This window comes from Dipteris shenzhenensis, chromosome 31 (genome assembly GCF_047967505.1).
Source record: "Dipteris shenzhenensis isolate YYH24624 ecotype China chromosome 31, Dip_SZ_1.0, whole genome shotgun sequence".
Classification (NCBI taxonomy): Eukaryota; Viridiplantae; Streptophyta; class Polypodiopsida; order Gleicheniales; family Dipteridaceae; genus Dipteris; species Dipteris shenzhenensis.
In genome coordinates this window covers 15,741,349-15,765,015 of record NC_141626.1, presented here as the reverse complement: position 1 = coordinate 15,765,015, position 23,667 = coordinate 15,741,349, and the positions used below count along the sequence as shown (strand labels likewise).

The 23,667-nt window shown below is 45.7% G+C and overlaps 1 protein-coding gene across 1 annotated transcript; it reads right to left on the bottom strand.

Annotated features, from left to right (window-relative positions):
• Positions 1–815: 815 nt before the first annotated feature.
• LOC147881095 (putative pectin methylesterase CGR3) lies at positions 816–22,099 on the bottom strand. Its single transcript, XM_087369763.1, has 8 exons — positions 21,843–22,099; positions 21,283–21,427; positions 9,705–9,744; positions 9,480–9,584; positions 8,861–9,250; positions 3,366–3,427; positions 1,976–2,133; positions 816–1,085 (listed from the first exon to the last, which is right to left on the bottom strand). The coding sequence occupies exons 2-8, from the start codon at positions 21,412–21,414 to the stop codon at positions 1,082–1,084; spliced, it is 891 nt and encodes a 296-aa protein (XP_087225889.1). The 5' UTR covers positions 21,415–21,427; positions 21,843–22,099; the 3' UTR covers positions 816–1,081.
• Between the last annotated feature and the right edge of the window lie 1,568 nt (positions 22,100–23,667).

Below are 23,667 nucleotides of genomic sequence, written 5' to 3'. Positions count from 1 at the left end.
AATGAATCTTTTGGATGGGGAGTTCAAGTGAAGGGGGCTGTATAGGAGAAGCGGCTTGGGGTAGAAAGGAAACCAAGTACCACGAATGAAAGAAAAGTGGTCATGCCAAGGCCGTATAAAATCGATGTCGCACAAGAACAGGCAACAAGACCACTTGTTTCTTCAAAAGTAAAGAATTATGCACAGTAATTCTTTCAAACTTCAGGTGAGGGAGAATATGATTGTGAGAAGAGGAGTATGAACTAACTAACATGCTAACAGTCATTTCAAAAAAATAAAAAATTGCCTCATGATTACTTTGGATGATGGAAGGAGTCAGCCTCATGGCCAAACATCGTCAAAATAGCATCAAACAGTCCTGATTATTCTTTTCTCGAAAATTATGGAAATGAGTTCCACACAAAAATTATTTCAAGCTTGTTAAAAGCAGATAAAGGAGAGCGGGTATCATTATAATGTGGGTACAAAAAGGGATGCAAACTAACGTCAAATTTTGGTTTGGCCACATATGACTGTTTAAAGCTTTCCCAAGAGAGAATTTATCCCAATACCATTATAAGAGAGAGCATTTGCATGACACATACTGAAGACCTAAATTTTTTACTTTTAATGAAGCCATCCTGTGTAAAGATTTCAATTTTAAAATGCAGCAAAAGTTAGTATCATATTGAAGCTGCTACTTAATGTTTCCATGCACACATGTAACCATTCAAAATGACATAGTACCGAATTACAAATTACAGCAGACTGAGTGGCCTTTCAAAAGACACCCAGTTAACATTCACACATTTTAAGGAGAAGAAATGCAACTCAACTTAATTTGAACAGGGTGAACAAAAGTACAGAATGAATCTTTATAAACATGGCGGTATTAAAGGATTTCCAAAACTAGCTTTTTCCCCAAAAGTACCACTGTTCAAAGAATATTCAGATCAGAAACTATGAACATGTCTAGCATTTGTTCTCAAAACACAGACGAAATTTTCAATGGAATGGCCTTTACATACATTGTTAACAACTAAAAATAATGAATTCATTGTCATCCATGTTGATAAGCACGGAGCTCAGCAAACCCTGCGACTTACCTGACAAGAAGCAACGCAAGCACCTTGCTCAGAGAAAATCAAGCCATTCGACAAACTATAAGCTCTTGATATCAAAATTGAAACATGCCTCCTTTCCTCCTTTAAAAGCAAACCAACTGTGCAGTTTTAACTCATGATACAAGTTCAACCAGAACCACCAAATCCATCATCCGCTTCGGTTTTTAAAGGCAAACATGTGCCTGCTCATACACAAAGACACAGGCATACCTTCCATACACACTCAATCATTGGCCTTAAATTTCTTCCTAGAAAATACTCTACCCATCTCGTAGAACTGGCTCTATGTGAAGTTGAAACCACAGACCCACCTTATAGAAAAGAAAGCCACACTCTGCTCCAGGACTCATTTATTGCTTCTGAATTGCTACTATGGCAGGAACCTATATCTAGATATCCATGCACATACATAAAAGGGATGTGAAGGGCTGAATCCCTCGAAAAAATATCAAATAAAACAACAAGATATGATAATGAGTTGGAGATAGGGAAAAATACAGAGGTACAAAAAGGCACCATAGTGTATCATTGAGGAGGATGAACATGTCGAAAAAATGCTGAAAAATAAAAACTTTAGAAAGGGCTGCAAAAACTGAGAAAGACCGCTTGCTTGCGCGCCTGCGTGCACACACACACATACACACAAAAAACTCACTCTGTGGCTCCTTATTCCTGTTTGATTCATCTGTCAAAAATGCAGCCTATCTCCTCTATTCTCTTATCCACCTACTGGTTGCCTAAACTTGTCTGTAGATTCTTCTTCTCTTCAGCCCTCTCTCATTATTCCCATGCACACAAAATTACATACTTGGTTACATCAATATTTATTCCCTTCGGCTGCTGGTAGCATATATAAATGACAGATGGCATACCTGAGAATTTTTGAGGAAATCAGATGGAACACATGGTATTTGGAATTGAATGATTTCTCTGACTGTAGAGACTCAAATCTCTTGGTTGCTTCTTCACTTTCCTGCAGCCCTAGGGTCTGAAAACGATGTTGCCACCAAAGCTTATTTCGTGGTTTCAGCTGCACAAAACACCGATGCATATTATATATGAGACGAGAGTGCAAGCATGCCCCGATAGATTGCAAGATTGATTGATTTCTAAACTATAAGGCAGCAGCACAGCAAACTCCATGCAAAAATCTTAAGTTATTTATTAAAGACAAAAGAAGCACCATTGCTAACAACAAGGAAACCAAAGACAAACCAACAAAAACAAATGAAACACCAATGCAAACACAAGAAAACAAGTCTTTTAATTTTTCCTTTTATTATTATTATTTACATGGGGGGAGATATATTAAAGAAAAACAGTACCTAAAAACTCAATAGAAAATGGGCTTTGAAGCTCCCCACTTTGGATATGTCCAATGATCCTAAATGCACCCCATTCCAAAATTCCAAGGATATAGACTGACTACAACATAGGACAAAGCAGAGTTTCTTCATTACTTTTCTTGTGTTATAGCCTTTTTAAAGTACTTACTAAAATTGAGAGAAAAGCACGCTTACTTGTGCAAAGTTGAGTGAACCTATAGAAATTGGTAAGTAATCACTCCATTCACGTGAGGCATTCATAGGATATTCAACACAACATACTTAGGGTTCTGTTATTTATCATCATATCAACTACTAAATTGAAAGAAGACTGAGTAATACTAAGACCTAAGGAACTACAACAGTTTTCACAAACTATACAATTAAGTTCACAAGCTCACGAGGACAAATTCCTCCCCCCGGAAAATTCTGGATCTCTGTACATAAAATCTTGTAAAGTTTGGAACATATGGCCCCTAGGACAAATCTATAACTTCTACTTGACCAAGTTATGAAGGATGGTCAGACAAGTCTCAGTAGAGATTAATCATTACATAAAATGGAATTCACAGGTAAAAAGGTAGAAATTTCCTAAGAAAACAAGACGCTTCTTAACTATGCTGAAAGACAATCACTATATAAATAGCCAATTGTACACACCAACTACTCTCTATACAGCCAATAGAGCATCAATAGTGCCACTTTTACAAAACCACAAACAATTTATCCTTTGGGCTGGGACCCACTAGTCACTACAATACTATTGATCATATAACCTGGCAAATGATCAAGGCAATAAATCCAACCTCATTCCTTTTTTGTGTTTCTAACATAGCTTCTCCACAATGGATGCAATATATTTAAGGATGTAAAAAGATCACATATTCGGCAAGGAGGATAAATAGGTAACTTCTTAAATAAATAAACAAATGCATACCAACTTCGCCGGTTTCGTTTTCTCCCCAACAAGATCCACCGTCCTTTGAGATGCTCTACCATCTGATGAAGAGGAAATCGAAAGCACACAACACATAAGACTTCAAAGACATAAAAGTATGATCTTGAGCACACTACAGAACATAAGAAACATGATGTCAAGGTAAAATTAGCACATGATTGCTTAGTTTAAAATTGAGAGCCATATGATGTAGACAAATCAAAACAAAAAGTGAGTTGTCTTGATATTTTCCAACAATATGGATAACAAAAGGATATAATGCAAACAAAAGTAAGTCAATACAAATTAATTCACATTATCCTTCACAATACAACTGTTTTCCCACATTGAAACTTTTATTTATTCATTATTAATATTATGTTTACGAGTGCACACCCTCACACACACACTTTTTTTATAAGACTACAATAGATCCAATCTTCCAAATCACCATTCTCAAAAAAAGGACTGAGAGCAACAAGAGAGAGAGAAAGAGAAAGAGAGAGAGAGAGAGTTTATTAAAGTCTTTGAAAGACCGAAGGGCCAAATTCTATGAGACTGAAAAAACCAGATACAATGTGCTGAATGGGTAGAGCCTCTAAGTGGGCATTTGCACCCAAGACAAATACAAACATAAACATAAACACTAGTGTAAAGTGTATGAGCCCATGAAGAGGGTGGGAACTGCGCTGTGGCATCACTATGGTGGTCCTCCATATGCTATCTAAGAAACTAAATCCCTTGGCGGCTGAGGATGGATAAGAGCATCTTGACAGAGAGTAGCTTTGGTGATGATAGGGCTGTAGTCCCATGATAGAGCGTTGATATCCGTCACTATGCGTGGTCCGTTGTGGTGTACTATGTGTGCCTCTATGATGAGAGAGAGGGATGAGAGAGAGAGAGAGAGAGAGAGAGTCTATTATAGTCTGCACGAGACCAAAAGGTCTATGAGATCGGCAAAACCTTGGATACAGTAGGGAAAACTAAAGAGGGGAGCCACTAAACCGGACATCCACTCCCAAAACTACTTATATCAGTTATAGACTGAGAGTCTTTAGGTTTGGATTTGAATTCGCTAATGAGGGCTTTGTCTTCACGGCAAACCGCCCACTTACCATCCTTTCTAGCTATCTTCACCTTCGCTAACACAATGGAGCCACACTAGAAGGAAAGCGAGACAGAAAGAAAGAAAGAAATTTTATTAAAGTCTTCGGGAGACCATGAAGGTCTATGAGACTAAAGATAACTAGTACAATGAGCATAACGGTGGCGGTCTCAAAAATGGTTTGGCCAACCGTTTCTTCAAAAAAAGTTATGAAGGACGGTGTGTCTAGTCCTCGTACAAAAAATGTGTATCTATCTCCAAATGATACAAAAAATGGCACAAAAAATGGAGTAGAAGGGGGGAGATACAAATATATATATATATATATATATATGCCTGTGGTGATCGTCAGAGGCCAATCATAGAGGGGCCGTCAAATGGGAGGTCGAAAAAACCCTGCGATGGATGATTGGCCTCTGACGTCACACTGCCTAGTCGAGCTCGGTCGTCGGGGGCGGCGGGTGGCCCTATGTTGAAGAACGAGAGCGACGGTGACCCCGGTAGGGTGGGCTGAGAGCATAGAAGGGATGTCATGGACCCGGATGTGTGAGTCTATCCGCTGACGCAACTGTCGTGGCTCTGGCTCTCACTCACGTCCGCGTCGTCGGCTAGGAGAGGTATCCTGTGACTGGGTCGCTAAGTGTCCTCACGCTGTGTGGGCTGTGCATGCTGTCGTGCCCGTAGAGATGCATCTCAGCGGCGGGTCATCTCATGTAAGAAAGCGGCTAGGCACCGCTGGTCCGAGAACTGCACCATGCGTGTGAGGGGGCCGAATCCGTCGCAGAATAGGCAGTGGTACCGACCTCAGATGGCATAATAGATAGGGCATCTGAAAGCAAAGTGCTCCTCCCGACTCGATCTCCTGCAGGTTGCAAAGTGGGCAGACGCGGCCCTCTCGTGGGATACCCTCTGCGCGTCCGCTCTCGATCCGTAATCGGTGTGACGAAACCCTAAACTGGCCAAGTGAAATCCGAAGCGCATGCGGTAGATGAATCTGTGTACAACCCGGGGACGTGATGAAACCCTTTTGTGAGATCTGGAGACAGTGTCGGCGATAGCAATCGAGCTTCACAAGAAGCTCGGGATGAAGAAACCAAGTCCTCCAGGTGTGAAGCTGGAGCAGGTCCTCTCGGATGATCTGGTTGACCTCCTGGTCAGTGGGGGAGAAAGGGGATGGTGGAGCGTCGAGGCTATACTGAAAAGGAGGCAATCGGTCCATGTCGAGGCCCAGTCGGGTGAACCAGCTGGAAAGGCGTCTATACCAACATCACTGATCCCCATTAGCGGATAAGGCCATAGAGGAGGATAAGGCTAGCGAGGGTAGGCGGAGGCGACCGTCGGAAGAGGAGTTGAAGTCCCTGACCCTGTGTAGATAAGTGATAGCCTGGAAGGCCGCATCAAGCTGCACTTGCTAAGATGATCTGATGAGGTACCGATGGTTTGCTGAGGATCATCCAAGCAAACATCAGTATCTGTAGGCGCTCGACGCGTGCCCACTCTGTGTCTGAAAGATCGGCCCCCCACCATGGGCTGCCGTACATGCCTACTGGACGGACCAAGGAATCAAAAAGAAGAGACTTGGTCCACGGGTCCTGAAAGTGAGAGTGGTAGCACTGTCACTCCAGTCTGGCAAGAGCGGCATAGCCTCGACTGATCCTGGCCTGCATGGCCGGACGCATCGTGAAGATCGGGCCTGAGAATACAACGCCCAGGTATGTATAGGAGTCGACTATCTCAACAGGGTCGCCGGCGAAGAGGAACTGCTCTCGGTGCATAGTGGGTCGGGAGGTGTTGAAGATCATTACCTTGGTTTTCCCAAGGTTGACCTTCAAGTCATGGGTATCACAGAAGATCTAAAGTCCATCCAGGTGTCGCTGAAGACCAGTAGCAGAGGAGGATAGTAGTACTACATCGTCTGCGTATAAGAGAATCTGGATGACAGCCTCCGCAAGAGAGCAGCCTGCACCTCCGAGTGCCCTAATGGTGGTCTTGAGCTCGTCGATGTAGAGGCCAAATAGAGTCAGTGACAAGGGACATCCTTGTTTGACCCCTATAGTGCTCGTGATCTCTGTGGTCCAGCTCGTACCAATCCTGACCCAGCCCGTCACCCTCTCATAGAGAGCTACTACCGCCCATATAACCTCCACAAGGTAGTTCTACTATCTGCCAGATATCTCTAGACTCGAGCCCGCGTGCTCCACCTTGAGTGTATGTAAAACTTTCCGTCTAGATCTCAGCTTCTTGCTGCCCTAGAAGACAGCCAAAATCCCAGCCCTCTGTGAGCTCAGTCTGCAGCTCTTCTTGTTCTCCTCTGCCTCCTGAAGGGTAGACATAGGCATAGACAGGCTAGCTAGGCACTCTGGAGAGGCCCCACTCCCTAGCATGCCCAAGTGAATAATGGCTCCCAGTTATATACATGCACGTGGTCTTAGATGTCTCTCAAGCCTAAGACCACCCTTAGTGTACCAATGATACCACACGTCCTAACTGTCCCAAGGTTAGAACATGAGACCATCAGTTAACCTAACCTCCGTAACACTAGCCACATTATGTCCATACATGGACAAAACAGCTATGCCACACTTGTTCCACTTGAGGATAAAGGCGAAAGAAAATGTCACACCCCTACATGACGACTACTGAAGGGAACTCCACTGGAGAAAGGCAGGTCTATGGTGCAAAAGCCTGCTGATCTCGAGTTGAAGGTTGACCAACTCGCTGCATCAAGGTCTGTGGAGCATAGTTACCAGGGAACGGCGTTCCGTCTTCCTGGAACGTGGGAATGCCATTCCCAAGTGGAGCGCCTACCAGGAATGCCCGGGAATGCCAGGGAACGTTCCCAGTTTTGGGAACGCCAGGGAACGTGGCTGGAACGGCCGGAACGTCTAGGGTTTGGTGTTCCCAATTTAGGGTTGCGCAGGAACATATATAGCCGCCGACGGAGGGTTTTCCCACTCTCTACCCTCCCTCCCACTCCCATCTACTCCCTCTCCTTCCACTCAGCCCCCTCCCCTCCCACTCCCTTCTACTCTCTCCTTCCACTCCCTTCAACTCAGCCCCTCTCCTTCTACTCCCTTGAACCTTCTCCATTCACCCCTCTCCCCTTCCACTCCCTTCTCCACCCCTTTCCACTCAGCCACTCAGCCCGCTATCCTTCCACTCAGTCCCACTCTCATTCCACTCAGCCTCCTCTCCTTCTACTCCCTTCTCCACTCAGCCCCCTCCCCTTCCACCCCCTTCCACTCAGCCACTCAGCCCCCTCTCCTTCCTCCCCTTCTACACCTTTCCATGTGAGTTATGATGTGTCATATGACGTGGCGTTCCCGTTCGCATTCCCACGTTACCCCTTCCCAAAACATTCCCGTTCCGACCCCCCCCGTTCCCGAAACGTTCCCATTCCCTGGTAACTATGCTGTGGAGTCTACAGTGCGCAAGCTGGGGGATCCTCGTATACAATCATTACCCAAATCCTCAAAAGGGGCCCTAGTCTCATCATGAAGATCATCGACAGGGGCTCCTCAGCCTCTGCAAGGGCTGCAAAGCGGTTTATGAAGGAACAAATGAGAATGAGAGAGGAACCTTGAAAAGTCTGTCCAAGGAAAAAGAAGATGGGTGCCCAGTTCTGCAGCCAGAAGATCCAGAATTTTACTGGGGACCATGCTCTCAAAGTGCAGTGCTGTAGCTTGCAAGACAGTAATTACATCTAGAGTTGGTCTCATGGCATGAGGAAGCAAAGCACTAGCTTTCTTTATAGTACTCTGCTATGCATTAAAGTCAAACAACTCCCAGAATCTCCACTTGCTCATAGAAGCAGAAGAATGCTTCAAGCTATTCAAACCTAGTCTCTATAACCATAGTAGCCAAAACACAATAGAGAGAAGCACTGAAAATTCATGCCAAAATTTGTGTATTGCATATTGATTGCTTCATCATGAAAATTAATTACTACAACAACAAAGCTCCAGTCGAGCTTGTGGCAGCATGGAGGTTTCCCTTAGGCTTTGAAGACAGCCTCTTGTTTTCTAAATAGGTTCTGTCTGGTAATGAGTGTTTGTGACAAAGCTGATGATATGAAACTCGCACACAAAAATATCTTGATTGCAATTCTGATATATATTCTAGACTAAACTTTCTACCTTGTTTAAAGCACACCAGCTCTCATGTATGCTTTTCTTTAAAGTCTTGGAGTAATACTTTTAAAACGCTCTAGAAGCTTGCAGACAAAAGTTCCAAGCTTTTGATCCCTTTAAACATTGCCTTTTCGTACAACATGCATGATTTTCAATGAAAACCTTAAAAGTGATAATATATTATGTGTTAAGAGGAATCATGGGTCAATTAAGAACATAACATCAGCCAAAGTGGTAGGCTGTGCACGTTAGAAACTTACTTATGACCAGCACAAAGCTTTCTGAAGACACACGAGCCAATTCTCTTAAAGTGACATTCAGCTGCTTTGATGTCATGGTGTCCACAACACCACTAGCCAGCACTAGTAAGAAAGAGTGTGATCTGTAATGTAGGGGCTGTGAAACATCGGCCACACGTATCAAACCCCTGCGAATAAGATTTTCACACACACTGTGCACTGGAGGGCTTGGGTCAAATGGCAAGATGCCCCATGCCTCACGCTTTTCTTCCTTCAAGAGTTTCAATACAACACCACACGTAGATGGTCCAATGTGAAGTACATGGTTCATAGAATCTCCATAGATCTCTTCTAGAAGAGGAAGAACCTGGCAGATTGGACTTCTGCATTCAGGCCGGATAGACAAATCACCTGGCAATAGAAGAAAAAATTGCTAAAGATGTTACTTGCATGACCTTTTTTCGAGTGATGTAATCCTATAGATTGCTTTAATGTTCTCTGGCTTAACATACATGGATGGAAATTCTATGAACGCCACTACCGTGAATCACAAGACAACTAAACTGTGCATTCAACATGCTCCATTGAAAGCTATCCTCATAAACTCCACCTCTTTAAAAAACACCTGCTAGCTTCTGACCTTCTTCATTCTCCATGGGCTCAGTAAACGTCTCCTCAAGTACTTTACTATGGCGTCCATCCCTTGCAAACTTTTCCGTGTCTTTCTTGGGTGGGTGGTGGAAACCTTGCAAGATGAAATAATACAGCATTCAATCCACAGTGTTGAATCCCCAATTGAGTGTCCAGCTTTAAAAAATATTTTATCAGTTATGATTTTTGCCATCAAAATCTGTCCCGCACTTACTAGAATTAGAAAAGGAGTATCCTAGTAGTATAATCAAACCCTGCACATTCAAAAAGCATGGAACAAAACAAAGTCATGTCTCCTGCTATCAAATGGTCATCCCGATGTTACCACAACTTGATACTGCAGATACTTCATATTATATACAAGAATTAGGCATGCCAAACTAGCATGATTTGTTAATTTAAGATTCTTCAAAATCCCTGGCAAAACGAATGCAGGATTCTGCTCTTCTTGATCTATGATTAAAAGTTATTTTTCAAAAATTAGCATGCACTTCACAATTCTAGTGGCAAATATTTATACAATATTGTGATCAAAGGACCTCCATTCATGCAGCGGTTTTCCTTAGTATGAACATTGTTGAGTCAGTGCCTTCTCAACGTAACACTAGTTGAACAACTATATTTCTCATCCACATTTGAATAATTTAGTTGCCTTGGTTTATTTCTGCGCCAGCTCTAGCAAAGAGCAACCTCTCCCATTTGCCTTGGGGAAAGCCCAAATTTGAGTAACCAATCCATAAATGAAGAGAGGAATGCATCAAGTCACATAATGCAGAGAACGTGGTCAAGCATCCAGTTCACAAGATGATAGAGAGCAGGAATATGACCTCTTCCTTTCCGACATGGGCTATTGCCATGAAGTCATCTTTCATTCATTGCATCCCTCGCCATAGGGTCTCAACGTCTTGAATGAACCTCCATTACTAAATAAATGTGTTTGAGGTGACTCTTCCATTTCCAGTCCAGTTTTTGCAGTGTGATCCTAATTCTGCTCCAGCCCTGATAGGAGCTGCTTGTCCTTCAAGAAGACGAGGATGTCCTCTCTCTTTTTTTGTCACAAATGGTATTAAAGCATTATCCAATAGCTTTTCACAAGGGGTATCCCTCAAGAGTCAAGGGGCCTGCTTATGGATCTCTGAGGGAGATAGGTGCATCTGAGGACAGCACAAGTGGTATTTAAGCATAATCCGGTAGCTTTTAAAGAGGGGTATCATTCAAGAGTCAAGGGATACTTTTTATTTTCATCATCTCACTCCTACAGAAAATTACGACCTTAGATTAGTTAACCACCAACTCATACAAACTGTCTCAACTGAGACACATGAAACCTTGATTGTATGGTCCAGCCCAGCAGCAATGACAATCTGGAACATTGTCCTACTCTTAAATCGTTTATGAAAGAGAAACTTTGGGTTTAGTTCTGTTGGTGCAAGCACCTTTAACATTAACACTATCTAATAGTTCCAACTACACACCTTCTACAATGTACCAAACAACCAATCTATAGCCATGATTTAATTCTCCTTGAGAATAAGTGCTTCTTATGTAGACAAACTCATAGCAATTGCATAGTTATCCAAATGCTGCATCAACACCAAACTTCGATCCATATAAATATTACATCTAGACTTTCAAAGCAAGGATAGCAGCATGCAACTCACCAGGAATGTTCCTTTAGAACTGTATAAGGTTTTTTGCTTGCAAAAGCCTCCTTTGGCATAATTCCACCAAGTGCTCTTGTCTTTATTCAATTGATGATATGGACCGCTATCCGAACCCAATAAATCCTCAGCAGGTTCTTTGCCTCCATCATACTTCTCGAGCTACACCAACTGTTGAGCCTTTTGCTCGCAAAATGTTATGAACTCCTTACCAATCTCCATACCAATCAGTGCGAAAAGTCTTGACTCTTCGATCAGTGCTTGCTATCCAGTTTTGCAGCTCTACTAGCCACTCTTTGAACTTCCCAATAGCGCCTAATTTTTAGAAAGCATACTCACACCTTCTGGCAGTACTCGTTTATAAATGTGGGAAAATACATACAGCCACAAAAGGATCTTGTGAACATGTGCTCAAACAAGTTAAAGTATACCAGTTCTAAAGGTGCGGTGCTCCTCTTTTGGCTTTGTGGAAAGGGCTGCCAATGTTGCTTACTCTCATTGAGTTGTACTCTCACTCTCTTCTATTGCAACTCAGCTTTCAGCTTCCAAGCTTCCAGGTCTCACTCTCTCTTGCTCTCTCTCACTCACCATCTCCTCACACCAAGTGGGGTGGAAGGTGCTGTGCGAAGGGAAGTGGAGATGCGAAAGAAAAGGTATGTATGATCAGCCCCTGGGGGGAGAGGTGCTACAATGAAGTCAGTAATGCGAGATGTGAAGACAGGGGATCCCATGATGTAATCAACAACACTGGAGCCCCCCCCCATGTGGAAAGCATGTGAAACCACCTGAAGCGGGCCCTCTGTCAAGATCATTATAGATAATGAGATCATGTATTCTGCCTAGGTCTAATAGGGCCTGCCCATAGGATGAGAGTGGACTTAGCCTGTCAGCCGAAACCCATAGCATACCTACCTCCTCAAGGTCAACATCTGCCAGTAGAGTGGAATCATCTCTGAAATCAAGAAGTGGTACCTGACGGGTCCTTGTCCTTGCGTTGAAGTCCCCCACTAGAAGGACTTCTCCGCGGCTAGAAAAGTCAACAATGGACTGATAAAGGGCAGCAAATGGGGATGTCTCATCATCACCTCGAATATCTCTGACAAAGTGGGAGGTCTCCGGGGGAAAGTAGCAAACTGCGACAAACAAATACTGACTGTCCATGTGTCGTATCCGGATCCAAAGAAATCTGGAATGTGTATCTCTCTGCTCTACTGAAATGATCCCCCGAAGTGTGGATCTGAAAAGGACTGCAACTCCACCTGAACCTCGAACTCCTCCTGTACCCCTCGTCTCATCTCTGTAGGCAGACTCCCATGTATATCCGCTGACTATTGGGAGAGGACGCTCTGGACTCTGATGTGTCTCTGTATAGAAGACTATGTCGTGGCCTGTATAGGATTCCGAGAAGTTCCCTGGTTCTGACCATAAGGTACCATTACAGTTCCAAATGGTGCAGGACAGGGTCTCGGATATCAAAGTCTCATAGGCCCCGCTTTCCTATGTAGGGAGGGGGCAAGTGTCCTACGGGGGCCTGTAAGAAGTCGTCCCTCTCGTACCACTACCCACTTCCCCTCCTTTTGACCTGATCCCGCTGCTGCAGCAAAGAGCGCCTCTCCTCAACCTGTAGAGGTGTGAGGTCCTCATCCATAGAGATCGCTGGCCGATCTCGAAGGACTGACCTACGTCGTAGAGCTGAAAGTCGTGCCTGAGTGTCATGAAATCGTATGATCAGGGGTTGCTCTCGGTTGGGATCTCTCCCCTCCCGCCATGCCCTCTCTATCATGTGCTCAGCCACACCCAAGGTAGCGGTCACGAACGCAATCGCATCTACCATCGGTGTAGCCTCAGTGCGTGGGATCCCGCGAAGTCTGATGTTGAGAGCCTTACTTGCTCTCTGCTGCTGCTCCATGAGGGTAGCCGAAACGGTGACCCTTGCGGGTTCCCGTTTGGCCTCGTCAACCCATCTGGAAGTGTCACGGGGGCGTGAAATTCTAAGTACTTTAATGTACTACAAGACCGTGACAACTTTGGTTTTAAAAGTCCAAGCGTGGGCTTAATAATGTGTAATTAAACGCGGCATGGTGCCTAGCACATAAGCGTAATTAATCCCTAGGCCCAAAGGCATTCCAAGGAATTAAAAGAGTGGTTGTTGGGAAATGATGATGTGGCATTTTTAATGGGCCTCCTAGAGGGCCATGTACCTTCAGTGGCCCCCCTAGAGTTCCAGGTGGCTCTAGTGCCTTCTACATGCTCCTTTGCCATTCCTGGACCTTCCTGGGCCTTCTAAACTTCACATGTGTGGTTTTCTCTCTCATCTTCTCCCTTTGTTGAGATTTTGGACTGGTTTTTCAGCCTCCTTCAGCTGAATTCCGTTTTTCTTCATAACTCCTCACCCGTTTGGATTCCTGGACTTCCGTTTGGCCCGATGGCTTCCCCTCTGCCTCCCCTTCGTAGTGATATGCTTTTCCCTCCGTGCGTTTGGTAGAACGGGCAAAGCTGAGCACTTCTTTTGCTGGTCGAATTTGCAAAAGTGGCTTTTTCTGGACCTTTTTGCTTCTACCGCCTCCTGGGCCTCTCCTCTTGCAAAGCTACAGCTTTCTGTTGAATTTCGAGTGGTCCCACGCGCTGGTTGACTGGTTTTTCTCAGTTTTGGAGGACTTTCCGGCGATGAAACTTCTCCAAAACCTTCTCAATGCATTCCTCTCTGAAGCACGCTTCTTTTGAGCCCAAGAACTCCCACTTCTTCGCAACAGAAGTGCTTCTTTTCGCATTTTTCAGTGGAATTCTTGCTGGTCGGCTCTTGTAAATGCTCTTTCTTCATGCCTTTGCACTCCTCTTTGGCTGAGAATGCAATTGGGCATTGGCTACTATGTCCTCTTGGCGATTGAGGACTTGGTTCGAGTTTTCAGGGCTTGGTGAGTTGTGATTTTGCTACTGCAATTTCTTTTTGCCATAAGCTATTGGTTGGCCTCGTGTGCCGCCTCTTTCGTGGCTCACAGGTGCCCAGGCAGTGCTACATGAGTCATTCTTTGGTTGGGTACTTTGCTGATTTTATTTTGGAGCTTTGAAAAGCTTTGTGAATGCCATCTAGAAACCACTCAAAGAGAGTGCAGCTGGGGTGCAGTGTGATTGCATCTGGACAGCCAATGGAATTGCACTCGGAAAAGAGAATGCCTTTGGGTTGAGCCTATGGGTTAAGTGCACTTATGTGATGGTGTTCTATGCTTGAAAGCTTTGAGAAGGCTTAGTGAATTGGGGCTGCGTGCTCAGTTGCAGGGAAGGTCTCCCAGATGCAACTTGTAATCATTTCACTGTGAAATATAAAGAAATACCGAAAGGGGCGCCACGGTGTTTGGGGCCAATCGGGTGCACTTGTCTATGTCTGTTGCGCAAGGGCATTCTAGCCTCCATCCCTTTTTCAGTGGTTTTGTTTGTGAACAAATGGGTAAATGCCAAATGGTGATCATGCAATGGTTAATGGTTGTGATATATGCTTTGTGAGCTGTAAATAAGTGCTGAAGTGATTAAAGGTTTAGTTCCACTGCCCTCTAAGTGATTAGAGGGCAGTTTCAGGAAGTCTCCTCGATAGCAGATTGCATGCTCGCAATCTGTGCCTCGACCACCGGGGTACTCCCTGGGGCAGTGTGTATGGCTGTGACCTCTTGTCGGAGCTGCATGATATCCTGTCTGAGTCCCTGAATAAGACCCGCCTGCTCCCGAATGACCCTAGCCTGCTCCTGTATGATGCGGCTCTGCTCCTGGTTGAAGCGGACCTGCTCCCGTGCAAAGCGAGCCAGCTCCATCTCACGCTCACAAAAACTATGTATCTCTGTGAGTAGGGTCTCACGGCCCTCTGGTGTGTCAGTCCACCCATGTCCATGCTGAAACTGTGGTGACTGTGGCATGAAAGAGTGGGACTCAGTCCGAAAACTGGACGGTGGCTGAGTGAGGAACGGAGATGACAGTGGAATGGATGAGGCAGTCCCAACGGGGTGTGGGAGGGTGGGCTGACTGAGAGGGAGAGGGGAGAGTGAAGCGTAATGCGGCACAGTGTATGACACCTCCGAAGTAGGTTTCATAAGCTGTGCGAGAGCTGTAACAGGAGAAGAGGGAAAGGAAACAACAACCGGCGCCATGGGCATGAGTATGTCACTGATCGTAGATGTAGATGGAGCTGAGATTGGAACTAGAGCTGGGCCTGAAGCGGGGACTGAAGTCGAAGTAGAGATAGAGATAGAGGGAGCTGAGGTTGGAGCTGAAAACGAAACTGACACTGTAGCGGGAGTTGAGGTTGAGGTTGAGGTTGAGGTTGAGGTAGAGATAGATGCTGAAGAAGCTGAGGTAGGTCCTACCTTTGCCTTGATGTTTACCCCGAGACCACTTCGGTTGTAACGTGTGTTCACATCCTCCAAATTCAGTTGTGTCGTTTGCTTTTTTTTGTTGTTGTTATTTTCGTCTTTCTTGGCTTTGTCCCCCATTCTCTTGGGGTGCGGGTGCAGATCTTAGTGTTAATGTTCAGCCGGGAGCGGGAGCACCGGTCCCCCCCCATAATGGGAGGCACGTCCAGTGCGAGGTGGTGGAGAGGTAGTGCGGAAGCCTGAAGTGGAGAGGCAGCCAAGAGGTGGAGAAGGAGGAGAGAGAGAGAGAGGAGTTGTCTCTAAAAGAATGCTGGACAGAGTGCTACATGAACACCTAGGGCTCTGATATCATTTAGAAAAATAGAGAAGATGTGCCCAGAATAGAGAAGTCCACACATAAAGTCAATCTCTCTTCCACACACCAAGGACTGCCCCAATCCCATACCCACTAGCATCAATAACAACTATCAAGTGCTGAGAGCTAGTGCACCAAGTGCATGCACACGCTCCATATACCCTTGTACCCTAAAGGCTCTCTGATGGGTCGAGAAGAGCTCACGTATCTACGTCTGTTGGACTATCTCCCGTGGCGGTGGAGGGTGTGGTCTCCTCGATCTTTGTATCCAGTGGGCTACATCAAGAGTGATGCCTCGTCACTAGCGGTCCCCTCTGAGGAGGACTGAGATAGGTCGGGCCTCAATCGTACGTGCTCTGGTCACCCCTCGTGCCGTATGCAATCTCTGCCTGCCTCGCTTGACAGCATCGTGGTGACTCCCACTACGAATCTGCAATGCTCTCGTCCCCTCTAGCTCCTCCACCTCAATCTCACCCGGGACTGGCTCAGACTTGTAGAAGTCGGTGACGCGTATCTATACTCGATCAGGGTCAGTGTCATGTGGCATCGTCTCTAGCTGCTCCCTGCTCTGCCGCACTAGTGTTTCCCTGTATCGCCACATCTCAATCAAGTAGAGCCTGACGCAAACCTGGTCAGGGAAGTGGATTAGTCGTGTGAGTGGCCCAAAGCCATGCCCCTCCTGAAAGAGACAATGATACCATCCTCGTATCTCATAGTATACCGGGTAGACACACACAAAATGCTCCTCTGTCTCGATCTCTCCCATCGTGCAAAGTCTGTAAATCCGCTACTATCTAGGTATGCCTGCAGCTCTCCCTGCCTCAATCCTCACTTGGTGGGACGACACCCGTATCTGTCCGATGGCAATCCTCAGTGCATGTGAGACTCTCCTATCCTCAAAGTACTGGGGTCTGATAACAAGCCCATGCTCTAATACCCTCAAAAAGTGATCATGGTAGAATTGGATCTTGGTAGGGAGCACCCGGCCTCCCTCCCAAGTCCGAGATGTATGGAGCTGGAGGAGGTCCAACTGTATGATATGGTTAATCTCATTGTGTGGGATCAACTTGGGTGGCGCATCCATGCTGTACTGAAAGGGAGGGAGCCTGTCCATCTGAATGCCGTGGCTATCAAACCATGTGGACACACGCATACCATGCTATGTCAATACCACTATCTGCCAGACTCTAGTGCTAGCCTCGACAGTCTCCACTGGGGTAGGGCCCAGACTCTGTGGAGGAATGTCACTGTCTGAAAGATGGCATCCACCTTTAGGGGTGTCATGGCAAACTCTGCCTGTATAATCTTATGGGAACTAAGGGCTTACTCCGAATCCAAGACGCAAACTCTGCCTGTATAATCTGATGGGGACTGAGGGCTTACTCCGAATCATCCTGGATCCCATGGTTATCTGTAGCCTCTCAAATCTTTTCCAGTTTGTCACACTGAAGATCACTCCCCCAGAAGGGTGTTGCATATATGGTAGTTGGTCTCACAACAGTGTCGAAAAGCCAGCCTTTGTCAGTGGATCCTGGAAGTGCACTTGGAAACACTGTCTCTCTAGTCGGGCTAAGGCACCCTGCGTCGTGCTCTAGCAGCATGGATCATCGTGAAGACTGGCCCAATGAACACTGCCCCAAGGTACGTGTACGACTGCACTATCTCCACTAGCTTCCCTCGGTAGTTGAAACTATGTCGATGGAGCACTGCGCTCGAGATGTATTGAAGATCATAACCTTGGTCTTCCCAAGGTTAACTGTCAAGTCCCTCTCTCTGCAGAACACCTCTAGAGCCTCCAAGTGCTTCTACAGCCCCTCTACTGTGGATGAAATGAGAAAAATATCATCTACATACCCTCATCAATGTGGAGCGCAAAGAGAGTCGGTGAAAGGGGACAGCCCTGCTTCACGCCAATGGTGCTCTCAACCCACTCTAATAGGCCTCCAGGAGCACGAACTCTACCTCTGACGGACTCTTACCTTTGAAAGATGCAGCTCCTGTAGTCGTCTAATCAAGCGAGAACGTGGGACAGTGTCAAAAGCTTTCCAAAATTCTACAAAGCAAGTGTAGACCTTCTGACGTCTCGACTTCACCTCCTCAATGGGTAAAAATGTGGTCAAGGGTAGAATGTTCGTCTCCGAGAACTTGCTTGCCCAAGGGCGCGCTGTCCATGACCCTCTGTGTGGCCATTGATCGCCCTCTCCAGTACCGATCCATAAATCTTAGCCAAAGCATGGCCAATCATAAGGGTGCAGTAATTCCAAGTATCCATGGGGTCTATACCTAGATGAATCCAAGAACATTCCCAAACTCATCCTCTAAAAACACAACATAGTGTAGTTTCAATCTCATGATAGTCGCTCACAAGGTTGAAAACCATAAACTTCATCATGCATAGCAGGGACTAGCTACTATGACATCCCCACTGACGTCATCAACGCCCAACAGTGTGTGTAGACCATAGTATAAAAATATGCTCTCACACATACAAATCCACACACCCACACATACTTGAGCATCCATTTATACAAAGTCTTCGTACTGAGTTTCTGTCGACACTCCGGAGGTGAAGGGCAGACTCAGCCATGATGAAGGCTAGCACTAAAGGAGAAGGCTAATCAAAAGGTAGTCCAAAAAGCTACAAGTGCTTGTGAAGTCTAAACATTTTCATTTTAGTCTCTCCCCAACGAGCACCTAAATCTAAATCTAGCTGATAGGGCAACGCACCATTTAAGATAGAAAGAATTATCACAATACCAGCAGGCCGCAACTTGGTAGTGGTAGTGCTCCAAGTAGGAGGGAAACCGTGGCATACTGCATGGTTAAACAACTGCGCTAGAATCGGAGTCAAGACCTTCTGCCCATGTGCAAAGTGCTCAGTAGGTAATCCCTCATGGTCTGGTGATCTTCGATTGTGCAGTGGAGGAGGGCATCCCTCACATTCTGTGCAGTGAACAGGCGACAAGTAGTGGGCCTGAGCATAGAGGACATATCTGGTGGCGTCTGACTTGGGACATCATATAGGGAGCATGCATATCTGTGCCAAACCTCTGGATCTGTGAAGGGAATGGGCAAATAAAGTGGACTCTAGTCTCATTTATATTGTATCTTCCCCGAGGGAGGACACATAGGCAAGAGCGATTGTGGGGACCTAGAATGGGGGGCATGTAAGCACTTTTCCAAGAGGGACCCTTGCCACCTCCCCCCCCAAACTACATTGAAGGCTCATCCCCATAACCTTAGTCTTCCCAAGGTTAACTGTCAAGTCCCTCTCTCTGCAGAACACCTCTAGAGCCTCCAAGTGTCTCTACAGCCCCTCTGTTGTGGATAAAATGAGAAAAATATCATCAGCATACAATTGTATCTGTATCATCAGATCAGCCAGTAGAGAGCCCTCCCCTCCTAGACGGTCAACAAAGAACGTGATCTCATCAAGGTGGAGCGCAAAGAGAGTCGGTGAAAGGGGACAGCCCTGCTTCACGCCAATGGTGCTCTCAACCCACTCTGATAGGCCTCTAGGAGCACGAACTCTACCTCTGACAAACTCTTACCTTTGGAAGATGCAGCTCCTATAGTCGTCTAATCAAGCGAGAACGTGGGACAGTGTCAAAAGCTTTCCGAAATTCTACAAAGCAAGTGTAGACCTTCTGACGTCTCGACTTCGCCTCCTCAATGATAGCCCTCAGGGTAAAAATGTGGTCAAGGGTAGAATGTTCATATCCGAGAACTTGCTTGCCCAAGGGCGCGCTGTCCATGACCCTCTGTGTGGCCATTGATCGCCCTCTCCAGTACCGATCCATAAATCTTAGCCAAAGCATGGCCAATCATAAGGGTGCGGTAATTCCAAGTATCCATGGGGTCCCCTGCCTTATGTATCGATACAATAGTGGTAGTGCTCCAAGTAGGAGGGAAACCGTGGCATACTGCATGGTTAAACAACTGCGCTAGAATCGGAGTCAGGACCTTCTGCCCATGTGCAAAGTGCTCAGTAGGTAATCCCTCATGGTCTTGTGATCTTCAATTGTGCAGTGGAGGAGGGCATCCCTCACGTTCTGTGCAGTGAACAAGCGACAAGTAGTGGGCCTGAGCATAGAGGACATATCTGGTGGCGTTTGACTTGGGACATCATATAGGGAGCATGCATATCTGTGCCAAACCTCTGGATCTGTGAAGGGAATAGGCTGTTTCCCCTCTGATAGGAGCCCCCAGCCGATAGTCGGGTCCCCCCTCATCAATCCTGCGGGTAAGGAAAGTCTACTTCTTACGCCGTGTCACACAGGGTGCATGCACGTGCGCGAGAGAGAGAGAGAGAGAGAGAGGGGAAATTAATCAAGTTCAAATTTTTAAATTTACTTTAGCAAATAAAGTGGACTCTAGTCTACTCATTTATATTGTATCTTCCCCGAGGGAGGACACATAGGCAAGAGCGATTGCAGGGACCTAGAATGGGGGGCAGGTACACACAAACTCACATATGTTTGAAAGCCCCTAAGCACTTTTCCAAGAGGGACCCTTGCCACCTCCCCCCCCAAACTACATTGAAGGCTCATCCCCATAGCACACTAAAGTGTTGAAAAGGGCAGCACCAATTAATACAAATGCACAATCATGTAGATGTGTTGCTACCAAATTTTCCAAGCAGATCCTTCTCTTGCAACAAAGAGGACCACCTTCACGATTCATCTCCAAGCACAGGAATCAAGACTTCAAACCACAGAATGAAGGTTGGATGAAAGTGGATAATTTAGGCAAATCAGATGGAATTGAATTAGTGAATACACAGGGAAAGGATCAAGAATTGTGAAGCACGCTATTCGAACTATCAGATGAAATCGTGCTTGTTCAACCTCAAAACAACTGAATGCCCACGACAGCCCCACCAGACCTGCAAGAACAGCTCAGATGGCTGATATGTATCAAAATGCGTCATGGAGGGCCTCTAATCTACCATTACGACCTACAAATCCTTTAAATTTTGCTTGCTGATATTACTCGTCTGTTCGGCCGTTGTAACTTGCCGACGGACGTTGTACACCCAGAACGAAATTCTTCTACGCTCAGTCGAGCACATTTCTCTTGCCCTAGCCAATATACTCAGACATCCTTAGCTATTGGACAGTGACAGTTTGTAACCATCACTAATATACTCAGACATCCTTAGGTATTGGACGGTGAAATTTTGTCACCATCGTGCATTAGGGAGCCTCAGAGGTCTCTTATTCGTCACAACAAAAGCGAGAGAGGCCAAACTTGGAATGTATCGTGAAAAGAGAAGGCAGCAAGACGAAGTATCCGTAATGTACTTGTTTACCGCTTGAGAAGTAAGACAGAATTGAAAGGCGGGTAAAAAGTCTTGAGACTTGAAGGTTGTGAAATTCTTCCGCAAGATAAAGAAAACGTTGCGTGGCGGCCACTTACCAGAACCACTAAACAGACAGAAATGAGAGGTGATGTCTGGGACTTGGAGGGTGCTGCTCCTGCATTGAACGAGTCCGATAGGCCGGACTCGGCCAACCGCCTGGGAGTGAGATTTGCTGGTCGACGCGGCATGTTGCGTGATCCACTGCAAAAAAGCGCAAGATCTGAGACGAACAAGGAAGCGAATAAATAAAACGTTGCCTCTCAGTAAAATTCGACATGGAGATTACTTTAAACCAACAATTGTTAAGCTGTAATGCAGGTGTGGACAGGCAAAAACGCAGCCTCGACTCCTTGTCAACTCTAAATGCACAGAGATTGTCTGCTGCATATGGTCAAGCCATAAGAATCCAAATTCCCAGATGCAAGTTCCTCAATCTCTAAAAGCGGATTTCGCAGGAGACAAAGCATAGCTACGTGAAGGGACAACGGATTCGAAGCAGAGGGAACCAAACTGGGGCAAATCGAAGACAAAGGGTGGCAATGTGCGACAAAGGAGCACAGATCCGGCAAGGAAAGCGGAAGATGTCACAGATCGGGCAGGAAAGGAAGCAACAAACCTGGAGGAGGAAATGGATTTGAATCAAGAGAGGTGGAAGGGGGAAGATGCGAGGGGAGGAATCAAGGGAGGAGAGTGAAGGAATGTCGGGGAGGGAAGGTGCAAGCTGGGGACGCCATAGCTGTGAGCTCCAAGTTCCAAAGCCTGATGAGAAAATGAGAATGGGAATGAAACAAAGTAAAGCTTTATTCTCGAGAAGCTGCAAGAAGCACGATGCACAACATGCATGTATGTGCTCACACACACACAAACACTTTCTCACCCTTGGCACATGAGAGCTTTTGCAAGCCCACTAATCCTCTCGTAGTAGTGGTAGTGCCTCCCTGGTCCCTGCCGCCGCTCATGTGCCCAAACCATTCGCACTCGGAAGCCTGACCCTTGCCATCCCCCTGCACAGGCTCATCACAGTAGGCAATCATCCGGTAACCCATGAATGCCCATCCTCTAGTAGCGCCACCACCACCGCTAACCTGCCCAAATAGTTGCCGGTCGAAAGTCCAACCCTTGCTTGCTGCTCACCCTTGCCATCCCACTGCACATGCTCATCACGGTCGGCCACTATCCGGCAACCAATGAAAAGCTGCCAGGAATGAGCTCCCTCCACCTCACAGAATTCTCCCTCAGCTAGTGCCCCATACATCCAGCTGGGTCCTACATACTTCAGGCAAGCATGTGCCTGATCACCAACACACAACCCATACATACTTCAAGCAAGCATGTGCCCCTAGTCGCAATCCCTTCCAACGCGCAACCCTTCTAATGAAAATGACACATGTGCCGAGCCTATCTCTCTCTCTCCTACGATCCAAACAATGGCTTAAAGTAGCACCACGTCTTTCCAACCACTCCTCACCCTCTCATATTTCTTCCATCACTTGTCACGATTATTCCATCAACTTTGGTTGTTATTACTTCTGCTACTACTTGCTTGTAGCTCTGTAGATTTGCATCTCTCTCAACCAATTTGTTGATCGCACCTTGATATTTTACTATTTCTTAGCACTCCCTCCTTAAAGGTAGTGCTATAGTGGAAAATTGAAACTCCTTTATGGATTTCCATAATAAAGGTAGTGCTGTAGTGGAAAATTGAAACTCCTTTATGAATTTCCATATATTAATCTTAAAGAATTAATCAAGTTCTGTATTTCAAATTGCCACTTATGGAAATCATCCTACAAAAATTGCCTTCTAAATAGCCCAACTCTCTTTTAAAATCGTTTGCTTTCTCTTTTTCATCCAAAAGCACTTACTTAACCACTATAGTAGGAGAGACCACACACACTCATGCACTCTTATATAGAGGTGACATCCTATAGTGGAGAATCACAGTGTCCTTTGGGAATTTCCACATGTAATTTTTGTAAAATGTTAATAGAGTTGGCCTTCTTTTTATGGAGATCATACCTACAAATCTATACCTTCGGGATAAAACTACCCTTTAGCATCCAAAAGCATCGCTTACCACTATATTAGGAGGGAGTGCCCACGTGCATGTGTGCACGATTTTTCTATCATGGAGCACGAGACCTTTACTTCATAACACAGTCTCAATCCTACCATTTTATATTTCTTTCTAATGGAGGAAAAAAGAAAAAAGAAATGAATAAAATCTTGGAGATGAGATGCCTCCACAAGGTCCATCCCAAATTCATATGCAAGGCAAAGAGGCGACATGCATTCTTCTCCATATATTAATAAGCTGAGGGAACAAGACTTTCCCTAAGAGCCATGATTGATAAGGATGTAGATAATAGTATCATGGAGAGTGTCTTGGATAATAGGGTCAATTGTCGATGGGGGGACATAATAGAGTCAAACTTCGTTAC

What these genes read in the sequence shown, in the direction of transcription:
- LOC147881095 (XM_087369763.1), bottom strand. Translation starts at nt 21,414, where the DNA reads ATGCCGCGTCGACCAGCAAATCTCACTCCCAGGCGGTTGGCCGAGTCC. An exon ending in GCCCATGGAGAATGAAGAAG is followed by an intron (nt 9,251 to 9,479) that starts GTCAGAAGCTAG and finishes TTCTATTGCCAG; the next exon opens with GTGATTTGTCTATCCGGCCT. An exon ending in AAACGAAACCGGCGAAGTTG is followed by an intron (nt 2,134 to 3,365) that starts GTATGCATTTGT and finishes TGTTTTGTGCAG; the next exon opens with CTGAAACCACGAAATAAGCT.